Raw genomic sequence first — 12,703 nt, 5'->3', positions numbered from 1 at the left:
CTTGAGAGAAGTTTCAGGGACCACAACCCATATATATTAATTCTTGATGCCCAGAACACTCAGCCAGATTCATACATCTATCACTGAGTGGGGTCTCTCCTTTAAAGCTTTTATATTCTCTCTTGATCTGGTGAATCTCAGGTACACCTATTCAAGTTTGAGGAACAAGCTACTTGGATAGAGTAGGAAGGAGTTACCCATCTCACCCGGTCATAAGCAACAGGCTGACATACAGGGTTAGCATAAGGAAAGGCCTACACTTTCCTGCCCACCCTACATTTCTTTGGGGGTTAGTATTTGTTGTAGTCTCATTCATCACCTAGTACCAAAGGGCCAGTCCTGTGGCTATGACCTGAATTTCTCTGTGTTATCATTTCCCCAAGAAACCATATCTGTCAAGGGCGGGGGCAGGGGGGATGAACAATATAATTTTGCTTTTTAAAAAGGAAAAACAAGATTGTTTTCACCAAGGTTGGACTCTAGCACACTTAAAGGCTGTGAACCTGTTGTTTTCTTCTTTGTCTCTTTTGGATAGCACCTTATAGCTTACTTGTATATAACCTTTATTCCTATCTTCAGCTATTCAGGAGAGGTGTACAGGATAAATGATCAGATACATATCTTAGATATAATCCAGAATCTGGAGTCCTCTCTTGCTCTCTTTCAGCTTCTCTTGCTCTCTCTCTCTCTCTTTCTGTCTCTCTCTCTGTTCTACTTTAATGGCTTCTACCCTTGGGAACTTGCTAGTCATGTGTGACAACTTGCATGATCACTGCAGCTTGAACAAACCATTTTAAGCCACGGTACATGCTGGGTGCTATTTGCCTAATAACCTGTCCAGGTGCGGCTTGTTTTGTCCTCCAAACCTGGGCAGCATGGCATGTTTGAGGAAGAAGCAACCCACAAATAACCCAATTACAGGCTTGTTTAAGCCATGGTGATGGTGTGAACCTTGCCATTATGTATGACTCTGATCAGGGTCACACAATTGAAATGACCCATGGTGGCTTAAATAAGCCATCATGGTTTGTTTGTGGGTGCCTGCAAGCATTAGTTCCATAAAACAAGTCCCCCTCATAGGTTGTCATGTCATGCAAACCTGGTGAGGATGGGTTGGTGGCATGGTTAACAGTGATCCACAACCCTAAAACAGCTTATGGATTCTGAAGTTTGTTAACCACGCCAGCAGCTCACCATTACCAGGTTCATACAACACAACAACCTATGAGGGGGGGTTGGTTTACAGATTGGGCACCTATGGGCATTTACAAACCACAGTGGCTTATTTAAGCCACTATGAGTCATTTTGATTGTGCGAACCCAGCCAATGTGTGGCACCATTGGGAAAAGTGAATAGATCCTTACTTTTAAGTACCTTTTTTCAAGAGTGGTCTACCCATAAATATACACTGGACCGCCAATCTATATGAAGCCATTAATCAGGTTTTTCATCATCCCAATGGTCAGGTTCTGAACTGCTCCCACCTCTGCATAGCCTTGCTACTCCAGGCAGCTAATAGTTTGATAAGAGCCTCTAACAGCTCTGAAAGGGTTTTTTGCCGAGTAGCAACCGACCCATATGTTACAGAATGTGTATGGTCCACGCTCAAAGAATGACAGTTATAGGTATGAAACTGTTTTCTTGCATACATAGCTAATGTCATTCTTTCTCTTGAAGGTAATGTGCCTATATATAGAAATACTTCCCACTCTATCCCACACACCCATATCTAAAGTTCATTGGTACCTTCATTCACCAGTTTACCAGATATTCCCTGTATAGCTGTCTTGCTATGTGTAATATAGAAACAGCACTTCCAATTTCCCAAACGTGATGGAACAACTATTTTGGAAATATCACACTATTGGCCACATTATGTGTTTGTACCTTTTTTCTAGATTACCATTGTTTGAAGTGAAGATCAAAACTTTGGCCCAGGTTACATATTATCTTGCACAGTGTGGTTGCCATTATCTTCTGCAGCTGCTCCTATGCTTTTCCAATAACGTGTATATCTGGTTATGGCAGATTACATCACTGCAAAGCACTCTATTGATATCTGCCCCGGTGATGATCACTGAAGATGCAATCTGCTCTAATAACATAGTCAAAAACATATTTCCAAACTGGCGTGGGAGCATCAATGAAAATATGGGACCATCCTAGTGAAGGTATCATGTAAACAAGGCAGAAATGTAAGAATGAAGCAGAAGTTTATATATTTGGGTCTTTGGACATAATTTTTCTTTTTTGTTTTGTTTTCATAGTCTATGTATGATAGACAAGGGATTGCTGTGATGCCGCCTACAGTACCTGTGAGTCCTCAAGGCCCATTTCTGGGTGTACCACGAGGTACAGTGAGAAGACAAAAATCAATAGGTAAAATATCACTTTCTGCATATGTACTGGGTAGATCTTTCTTTTATTTTTTTACTATTGCTTATAGTGTTTTCTTCAAGTTTGCTTCAAATGCATTTATTCATGAATTAACATTTCCTTGATCAAATTTCATGTAACAAATAACCATTACATGTGAACACAGTGACTGGTTTAATGCAACATGACAACCACATTCAAGGTTGAATATAGGTTGAGATGTTGTGCGGCGTGAACCTAGCCATTCTAACAAACCATGGTCCGTTAAGTACAAACGACCCATGAAGAGAACCCATGGTTTGTTGTTGGGTTGTTAACTGTGGGTTGTTGTTGATTAACAAACCATGATGTGCTAGTGTGGCTAGGTTCACACAACACAACAGCCCACAGTTCAACAATAACGCATGGTTCAATGACAACCCATACTCAACCCGTACTCAACCTTGCATGTTGGTTGTCATGCTGTGTGTCTATTTATAAACTTGATGGAATATCTGAATTGAAATGTATACTCTTTACAATATTAGTCATTTATAATGTCATCTCTTGAGCACTTGCACACTTTAGTAAATATAGTCATTCAAAGACCAGTGTACAGAAGGCATTTAAACATATAAATTTGATAGGCAGACTGTCCCTATCAAGGGGCATTTAAACATATAGGGCCTGTTCAGACAACATGCTAAACCATGGTTAGGCCACTAACCTTTTTGCAGCAAATGGTTAGTAGGCATGTTTAAACCGTGGTTATGTAGCCACCATGGTTAGGAATGGCTCACACAACATACTAAGTCATGGTTCACCTGACACATTAAGCCATAATGTTTAGCTCAAAATGCTTAACCCCTGTGGCTTAGCGTGTTGTCTGAACAGGGTCAGAGACCTGATAGGCAAACTGTAACAAACTTGATAGGCATACTATCCCTATCAAGAATTTCAAAATCCAAACCAAATTGAATTTGCATTTTTCATTTATAAGTTCTTTGATTCAAAAATAGCTGTACTTGCATATTTGTACATTTTAGGATTCTAATCTTCACTTCTCTTTTTTTATTTCACAAGGCTAAATACTTACAAATAAAAGGAGAATAAAGAATGACAGTATTGATAAGAGTTACTCACACAGATTAATGTTTAAATAACATTATTTAATGTTACAAGCGCATTGTACATGTGTTTTATAATCTATTCAAAATAATGACAGTCAGCTGCTGAAATGTACATGTATATGTGTATCTAATTCTGTTAAATTTATCTACTTTATTGGAGAGGTTATTGGTTATATATAATAAGCAAGTTGCATATATTCAGCAGAATTAATAAAATATTTTGGTTTTTGAAAATGACTTCTTTAAATTATGTTTTATCCATATTGGAAACTGAATTCCATTTTTCATGCCCACTATCGCACATTTTATTTTTACAAGAATAGCAATGGCAAGAAAGGTCTGAAAAGAGATATTTAATAAAACGGTTTTTTATTAGATTTGATTGCTGAGACACAACACTTTTCTTGCCCTTTCTGCTCCTTTTGATGTGAGGGAATATTCAGTCCCTTGGTAAAATAATGTTTTTCTTCCTTGGAGCTCTCCACATAATTGTAGTTGAGGATCACCTAGTGTGAGAAATGTATATTCTCTGAACTTACATGGAATGGTGAATTATCCATAGCTAAGTTTTTTCGTGGAAGAACTACCTGTAGGGATGCCCAGTTGTCTGTAAACATATGTAAGAAAAAAACAGCAGATGGACACCTAGACAAACCCAGGTAGAAAGATCTGCAGAAGAGGAGCGCTAGACATAATTTTAAACCATACAATACATAGCATATGTAATACAATATTTGCTTTACCCTTTTTACTATGCTTTAGTGATTAATGCGTGCTATTTAAAGGACAATTTAAACATTGTAGTTTGTTGTTTTTTAAAGGGATAACAGAGGAAGAACGACAATTTTTGGCTCCCCCCATGCTAAAATTTACCAGAAGTTTATCCATGCCAGACACCTCTGAAGATATTCCTCCTCCACCACAGTCTTTACCACCATCACCACCACCACCTTCTCCTTCTCTTTACAACTGTCCCAAATCTCCAATGTCTAGAATATACGGAACTATTAAGCCTGCATTTAATCCGAATTCAGGTTCAAAAATGGCTATTTCAGGTAGATCTGAAAATATGGGAACGGTGATAAGGGACAAAGGCATATATTACCGGAGAGAGATGGACCGTTATTCTCTAGATTCTGAGGATTTATATAGCAGAAATGCCGCAACTCAGGCAAACTTCAGAAACAAGAGAGGTCAGATGCCAGAGAATCCATACTCTGAAGTCGGAAAAATAGCAAGCAAAGCAATGTATGTCCCAACCAAACCTGTGAGAAGGAAGGGAATGTTAGTAAAACAATCTAATGTTGAGGATAGTCCAGAAAAAACCTGCTCCATTCCAATTCCTACCATCATTGTTAAAGAGCCATCTACCAGTAGTAGCGGGAAGAGTAGTCAAGGAAGCAGCATGGAAATTGATCCACAGTCTTCAGAGCAACCAGGGCAACTCAGACCTGAAGATAACTTGTCTGTCAGTAGTCCATTTGCGGCAGCTATTGCTGGAGCAGTGAGAGACAGGGAGAAAAGATTAGAAGCCAGGCGGAACTCTCCAGCTTTTCTTTCCACAGATTTGGGAGATGAGGATGTTGGGCTAACACCTCCAACACCACGTATGAGACAGTCTAAGTACAATGAAGAAGTAGTGTTTGGTAACGAAGACAGTTTTAGGCAACTTGTATCAGCATCTCCTATCCCAGCACCAAGAGAGTCTGAAAACATTTTTAATAGTAATGAATCAAGTAATCAAAGTGATGCAAGGACACCTAATGCTTCAGCCCAAACAACAGCAGTTTCTGAAAACAATACATTGGCAACTCAGAATGCTGGTATGTCAAGTTTGGATAACTATGTTCATCCACTCACAGGGAAATTACTGGATCCAAATTCACCTTTAGCCCTGGCCCTTTCTGCCAGAGATCGGGCCATGAAAGAGCAAACCCAACAAATTCCAGGGAAAGGAGAGCCTGGCAAAGCGGACCTTAATAAACCACTTTACATAGATACGAAGATGAGGTCCAATATAGAAACGACATTTCCAGTGACAGCTACAATTGCTAGGCAAAATACGCGTGGTCCACTAAGAAGGCAGGAGACAGAGAACAAATATGAGACTGATACGGCGAAAGAGAGGAGGCCCGAAGAAAAAAAGAACATGCTGATAAATATTGTGGATACCTCACAACAAAAGTCAGCTGGTTTGCTCATGGTTCATACAGTAGACACAACGCAGTCCAGTGATACCCCTGAAAATGAAGAAGAAAGTGCTGAGGTGGATATGAATACTGAAAAGCCTGTACCGGAAGCACAAGAAAGTACAGAAACAGCAGAAAGTGGACTAGATGACACTGGCATTCCTGAGCCACCTGTATCTCCCTGCAAAACTATTGTAGCCATTGGCTCTGTCGATGATCCTATCATTTTGCCATTCCGTATCCCTCCACCCCCTTTAGCATCTGTTGATCTTGATGAAGATTTCATCTTTACTGAGCCATTACCTCCTCCTTTAGAATTTGCTAACAGTTTTGATATCCCTGATGACCATGCAGTTCCAGGCTCTGCACTAACAGACTTACTCAAACAGAGAAAAAATGGAACTCCATCCACTTCATTTAACCACATTCAGTCCTCAAATTCAATAGACAGTAAGAAACCAGTGGGTCTTTCCAACTGTTTGCCTGCCTCATTTTTACCACCCCCTGAAAATTTTGATAATGTCACTGACTCTGGGATTGAAGAGGTGGACAGTCGAAGCAGCAGTGACCATCACCTAGAGACAACCAGCACTATCTCAACTGTGTCCAGCATCTCTACCTTGTCCTCTGAAGGTGGTGAGAACTTGGATACTTGTACAGTCTATGCAGATGGGCAAACATTTCTGGTGGACAAACCCCCAGTACCTCCGAAGCCAAAAATGAAGCCCATAATCAACAAAAGCAATGCACTTTACAAGGATGCGCTAATCGAAGAAACTGTAGATAGTTTTGTTATTCCTCCCCCTGCTCCTCCCCCACCTCCTATCAGCGCACAGCCCAGTATGGCTAAAGTTGTACAGCAAAGGACCTCTAAGCTATGGGGCGATGTAACGGAGGTTAAAAGCCCAGTTCTCTCAGGCCCAAAGGCTAATGTTATTAGTGAATTGAACTCAATACTACAGCAAATGAACAGAGAAAAATCCTCAAAGCCAGGGGAAGCATTGGAGTCGCCTCCAGGAACAAAAAGTGCAAGTCTTAGTACAAGGTAAATGCAACTACAGTACTTTTTTTAAGTCTATGCTGCTTATAAGTTTCAGTTAGCTTTGCTTTCATCAAGCGCTGAATAAGAAATTGTTTTAAATAACATGTAACCCTCTGTTAAAAATGCGTGGTACTAATGCTACACTATTATTTTTTTACATTCTAAAAAATCTACAAAAGAAGGTAAACATATAATGCAGTAGCTAAATTTTGCCCTTCCATGTTTTCCTATGATAGATAGATAGATATTTGGTGGACAACATAGGGGCTGTGATTCAAAACCCTCATATGGTGTTCCATGCATGTACCAGGTTTTTGTGCTTCCCTTGCTGTCTGTCACACCCTCCAAAAAACAGCTCCTGAGCATCCAGACACACCCAGATCAGCATGGGGTGGTGCAGCTGTGGAGAAGAAGGAAATCAGCACTCCCCATGTGCTTTCTGCTCACACTGAGGGGTCTTTGGATCCCAGCCAAAACCTTATTTTGCTTTTTTTCTTAAAGAAAAATATATAGAAAGAAATACATCTTCTATCTGATGCAAAAGTTGTACTGCAGTTTGTGTTCCCTGAAACGTCATACCTTTGAATAGCAGAAATATGCATTTATTTCATGGACTTCAGTATTTGAAAGCAAGAAGATGCAGAAATAGGCTACTGCTTTTTTCTTTTCTTTTTTAAGGAAAAGGTTCAGGTACTCCAGTAAAGTGAGCAATATATGATTTGTGTATCGACGTATTTGGTTTTAATTGTTTGGAGAACAGTAGCAATGAAACGTGACCTTTAGCTTTTTCTAGGGTGGCCAGAGGCAAAAGATGACAAGGTTTCTTTGCCTCTTGTGATTGTGTAGAAGGTGGGATTTTGGCAGGTGCAGCTTGTCATGAGGGGTGGGAGCAGCTGCACTTTGAGAGCCAGTGTGGTGTAGTGGCTAAAGTGTCAGACTGGGAGTCGGGAGATCCAGGTTCTAGTCCCCACTCAGCCATGTAAGCCCACTGGGTGACTTTGGGCCAGTCACAGACTCTCAGCCCAACCCACCTCACAGGGTTGTTGTTGTGAGGATAAAATGGAGAGGAGGAGGATTATGTACGCCACCTTGGGTTCATTGGAGGAAAAAAGGCGGGATATAAATGCAATAATACATACATACATAGTTTGAAAAATTCCATTTTCTACACAGCTATTTAAGATCTGGGAAGCCTGTCCTTCCTTCCTCCTCATCAGTGCATAAAGGTGCCATGGCTTATACTGCATTACGCCTTAGAGAATGTTAAGAGCATGAGCCATGCTGGATAAGGCCTCCCTGATTTCGTTTTCCATCTCAAGGTCACCCTGCGCATTCTGGTCTGGGGGACGATAGTGCGTTCCTAGCACGAAATTAGTTTTGTGGCCCTGTATAGTCACCCACAGCATTTCTGTGGAAGAGTATGACCCATTTAGATGTTCTAGTCTACTTGACGCTATGCCCTCTTTGACATACAGACCAACACCCTTCCTTGCCCTTCCTTGTTGTTCCTGCAGAGTCTATATCCAAAGATGGCTGTATCCCACTGGTTCTCTCCATTCCACCAGGTTTCTATAATGCTCACTATGTCCAGGTTCTCCTTTAAGACTAAACACTCCAATTCTCCCATTTTGGCTCGGAGCCTTCTAGCATTTGCATAGAAACACCTATACATGATGTCCTTCCCCAGATGTCTGGCATGTGCGTTTTTCACTGTGGCACTGATGCATCTTTGATTGGCTACCATGCTCTATCATATACTCATGGCCTATTTTATCCCTTTCTACGTTTGGACAATCAAAAACGTTTTCATCGTCATCACCTTCAGATGATATAAGCAAAACTGGATTCTTCCCAACTCCTGTCAGCTTTCCCCCAATATTATCCACACTGGTGGAGCAGGAGAGCAAGACCAGCTGTATTCACTGTACTGTGTCCCATCTTCAACCAACCTGCCCTACAGCCGCTACCACTGAAAGCCTTCATTTGGCATGCTTATTTTTGAAATTGGCATTCTGAAATTTCTTGAGTCTTTGGAAGGGATTCTTCAGCTGACTATGAGATTGGTGATAGGTCTTTCAGCTTAAGAAAATTGTAGCCCAGGGGAAAGGAACATTACAGTGATGCTTGAAAGCAAAACCTGTGAACCTACCAGAACCAATTGATTAGCAATGTCTCAGGTCAGATCTTTACTAGATAGTTAAAGGTTTTATATAGTAGGGGAGAGGGACAAGCATCTCTCCACATCACAACACATCTTACACAATACAGATGACTCACAGGGATGCCCAGTTGTTGTGATTATTCTCTCTTGAAGTAGGGATGGCGATCACACAAGGAGGCAGTGTTGCATACAGGCCTCTGTTTGGAGCTCCTACATCACAAGTTATTTTAGGGATGAAAGGGGGCACTTCTGCTGCTCCATCACTGTATAAAGACTGTTGCTGCCCAATCAAAATCTCAACTATAAATGGATACCATAAAATTATATTTGTTCTATATGTGCACCTTGTGTGAATTCTTAATTGTTTTTCCATTGAGAAATAAGAGAGAGGTTCTTTATAAAGTATCTATTTTATTCAACCCAACCCCCAAATAACTTATGCAACTATGGATACATCTGCATACTAAGTATGTGTATTTATTTATTTTTATCCCCTCCCCCACAATCTAATGTTAGATTTGTAATATTAAAAGTCAAAACACCAAAGGTTTCTGTTATTCTGGAAAGCAAAAATCACACATTTAATCCTACAGAAATGTTCTCCTTGTTAGTTGTTAGGGTGCAATTCTGGGCATGTTTAGGCAGAAAAATGTCCCACATCCATCAGCCAGTCATGCTGGCTGGGGGATGCTGGAAGCTGTAGGACCTTTTTCTATCGAAACATGCCTAGGATTTCACCCTTACTAAAATTAATTTGTTTAAATTCCACTACAGGCAAGAATTAGCTCATATATGAGAAATGTGAGCATTCTCAATTTTTGTTCTATATCAGATATAACTTGTTTATCTTCATACCATTCTTAAGCATTTAGATGACCACCCTTTGCAAAATTATTCTTTAGTCAACTACTGTGACTCCCCAATCCATATTTTGTTCATATTTGTTGATATTAAGTTTATTCTTTGAAAACAAAATGGGTAGTAATGTGTTATTGTTCTTTTTTGACAAAAGAACAATTTAGTCCATGAGTGAATTCAATCCATAAGCATAAAAAATAAATGAGTCAAGTTGTTTGTTCTCTGTGCGCCAAAACCTGCTTTAATTTCTTTACGGAATGAAATCTAGTGTCCCCAACACGTCATTTTTGTTAAGTTTATCTTAGGCAAACAGCAAGTTGTGAAAACCTGCACAAGCTAGTTGCCACTGATTATGAGAGCGGCTGCTTGAGCGCCTTCCCCCCACCCTTTGTTAAAAACTCTGTACCTCCACTCCCAAATAAGTAGGTAAATAGATTAATGTTTAATCTGTCTCTGAACCAGATTGTTGCTTGGCAACAAAATAATCAAGGATCCAGTGGATAATGATAGTGGGGGATTCCACGCGTCGTACTGAGGCTGCTTCCATGCGCCCCCAGTGCGGCCCCCAAGCGATCGTGTAACTTGCCTGGAGAAGAGTCGAGGAAGAGGCGTCCTTGCCGCCACCCACCTACCTCCTCGCCAGCCGGGTCGACCCGGCCAGCGAGGAGGTAGGTGAGTGGCGGCGGCGGCAAGGACGCCTCTTCCTCGACTCTTCTCCAGGCAAGTTACACGATCGCTTGGGGGCCGCACTGGGGGCGCATGGAAGCGGCCTCAGTACGACGTGTGGAATCCCCCAGTATCAAGAGAATAAAGCAAGTGGCTATGAAGATGGAAAGAAAAAGCCACTGAACGGTTTAGAGAAGAATGAGCTTTGGTTTTTCCTGCAGGTTTATTGCTTCATTCTAATCTAGAATGCGATTGCTGCTCTAACAATGGAACGAATGAGCTTTAACAATAGTCACTGTGGTGCCAACCTGAAAAGGTTAACTGAATATCTCATTCAGGGTAGATTCTGTTCTTTTGATTCCCATTGGTGAATGCTAGGAATTTTTCTCCTTGTTACCTGGGTCCAGTCCTTACTGAATCCAGGGGATATTCAAGGTATTTCATTATCATTCATTAATGTACTGAATTGGGAAATCCTCAGTGTCAACATAATTTCACCACAGTCAGGTAAGTGAAAGATAAACCAAGACATTGATGGCATGAATTGGGACATTTTTAATTTAGCAATTTGAACTTCATAATTAAGTCATCAGTTAGGAATTTCTTTAAGTTAATCTTTGTGTCCATTACTGTCACTTCATCTTGTTAAATGTTTGTCGACCAACTTTGCAGATGCTTTTGCTTTGTAATTTTACAGTGTCTCAGTCATTCCATTTTGTCATTTTATTTGCTCTCATGACTGCCGTTAACAGAAGAGGGTCATGCTGAAGTGCCATGAAGTAAGTGACGACCAAAAGGCATAGAGTATTCTACATTGTGGCTTCTGTGTTTTGGGTTATTTTTTAAATCCATGCATTATACCACATTTGTTATTTTTTGTTTTGTTTTTTTATTTGTAATTTAGATTAGATCATTCTCCTATCCAGAAGTAGTAGCCATTTTGTAAAATAAACTCTGCATCTTCAACATTAGATGATCTCTTTTATATGTTTCAGTGGCATTCAGTAGGCAGTCTATGTAGGAATGAATGTAGGAGTGATAGAAGAATTTAAAGTATGGGGAATTGATGCAAATGATACATTTAGCGAAGGTTATTCATATCCCATTGAAATCAATAGGAGAATTAAATACTTGATATATGCTGCATTGTGCTTGTAGTAGTGAAGCTTTTGGCCTAGTGTGATGGCGTGGAATGTTGAGTTGTTCAGTGAGCTAAAAGGTTTTCAGTCTAGTTTCTGTGAGAGGAACTGAGAGTTAGTTTGGCTGGAATTACTAATTCACACTGGGCAGGACTGGAAAGAGGTCCTGGGATGCAGAGAAGCTAAAGGACAGGAAGCCCGGAGGCTGGAGAAAGGTTGCAGAGTAGCCAAGGCCCTGACAGAAGAATAAGTGGAAAGTGATGCTTGAGGAATGGAGCAAAGGTGACAGAATTACAACAATAAATGCTAATGAGAGAGAGGGGACTCTGATGAAATTTCACATTGCTTAAGACAGGAGTGATGTTATGGAGGTTAAAGGAGGAAGAATTTATTTATTTATTTATTTATTTATTACATTTTTATACCGCCCAATAGCCAAAGCTCTCTGAGAATGAGTGCTCGGTAGATTAATCAAGGGACATCATAGCAAGAAAGTGGTTCTTAGATCAAGAATCCAGACATGCCAGGAGAATTCTGCCAGCTGTGGTTTCCGCCCTTGCTGCAGCATTGTGATCTGGCAACAAGGAGCACCAGATAGTTGGATCAGAACCCTAGCATTGGGGATAGGGTTTTTTTAATATCCAGATTGAGCACCCTGAGACTACTCTAGAGTAAAAATTAAAACAAGACAACTATTAGACACAGATCTAAATGTCTGTTTTGACTAGGGTGACCATATTCTGGAAACCAAAAAGGAGGACAAAAAGGGGGCCGTGCCCACCAACATGTCCAGCCTCCAAGGGGGCGTGCCCACCCAAATACAGCCTTGGTCACATGTCTGATTTCACAGCACACAGTTAAGACAAACCTGTTCTACATAACATCTTAATGTTAAAAGTCACTGAAATAAAAAACAAGTGAGACATTCAGTGTATCTGAAATTAACTTCACTCCTACTTTTGTAGCTTTTGCTGTACCTGCCCCTGCGCCCGACGTGCCAGGGCCACCCACCCACCACCACACCAGTCCTACCCACTGCACCCGCTGCTTGTCGGCTGACGGCGATGCGCCACCTGTCCCAGAAGTCTCGAGAGAGACCCTGGAACCTATCCCAGAAATCCCGTGAGACATCTGGGAACTCATCCCAGAAGTTTCACGGTGC

The 12,703-nt window shown here is 40.8% G+C and overlaps 1 protein-coding gene across 9 annotated transcripts in view; it reads left to right on the top strand.

The window, feature by feature from the left end:
- The window catches only part of SHANK2 (SH3 and multiple ankyrin repeat domains 2), a 353,842-nt gene that overhangs the window by 332,495 nt on the left and 8,644 nt on the right, over positions 1 to 12,703 (top strand). For 8 of the 9 annotated variants that reach the window (XM_063117397.1, XM_063117400.1, XM_063117399.1 and 5 more), the window contains 2 exons: positions 2,269 to 2,380; positions 4,308 to 6,720. In XM_063117397.1, the coding sequence (XP_062973467.1) occupies positions 2,269 to 2,380; positions 4,308 to 6,720 (2,525 nt within the window). Of the gene's footprint in view, positions 1 to 2,268; positions 2,381 to 4,307; positions 6,721 to 11,154; positions 11,182 to 12,703 lie in introns of all 9 variants that reach the window. The other variant, XM_063117402.1, reaches the window with a different exon arrangement.

The sequence above is a fragment of the Elgaria multicarinata genome, chromosome 2, assembly GCF_023053635.1.
Source record: "Elgaria multicarinata webbii isolate HBS135686 ecotype San Diego chromosome 2, rElgMul1.1.pri, whole genome shotgun sequence".
NCBI lineage: Eukaryota > Metazoa > Chordata > Lepidosauria > Squamata > Anguidae > Elgaria > Elgaria multicarinata.
This window is presented reverse-complemented; position numbering and strand designations above follow the sequence as displayed.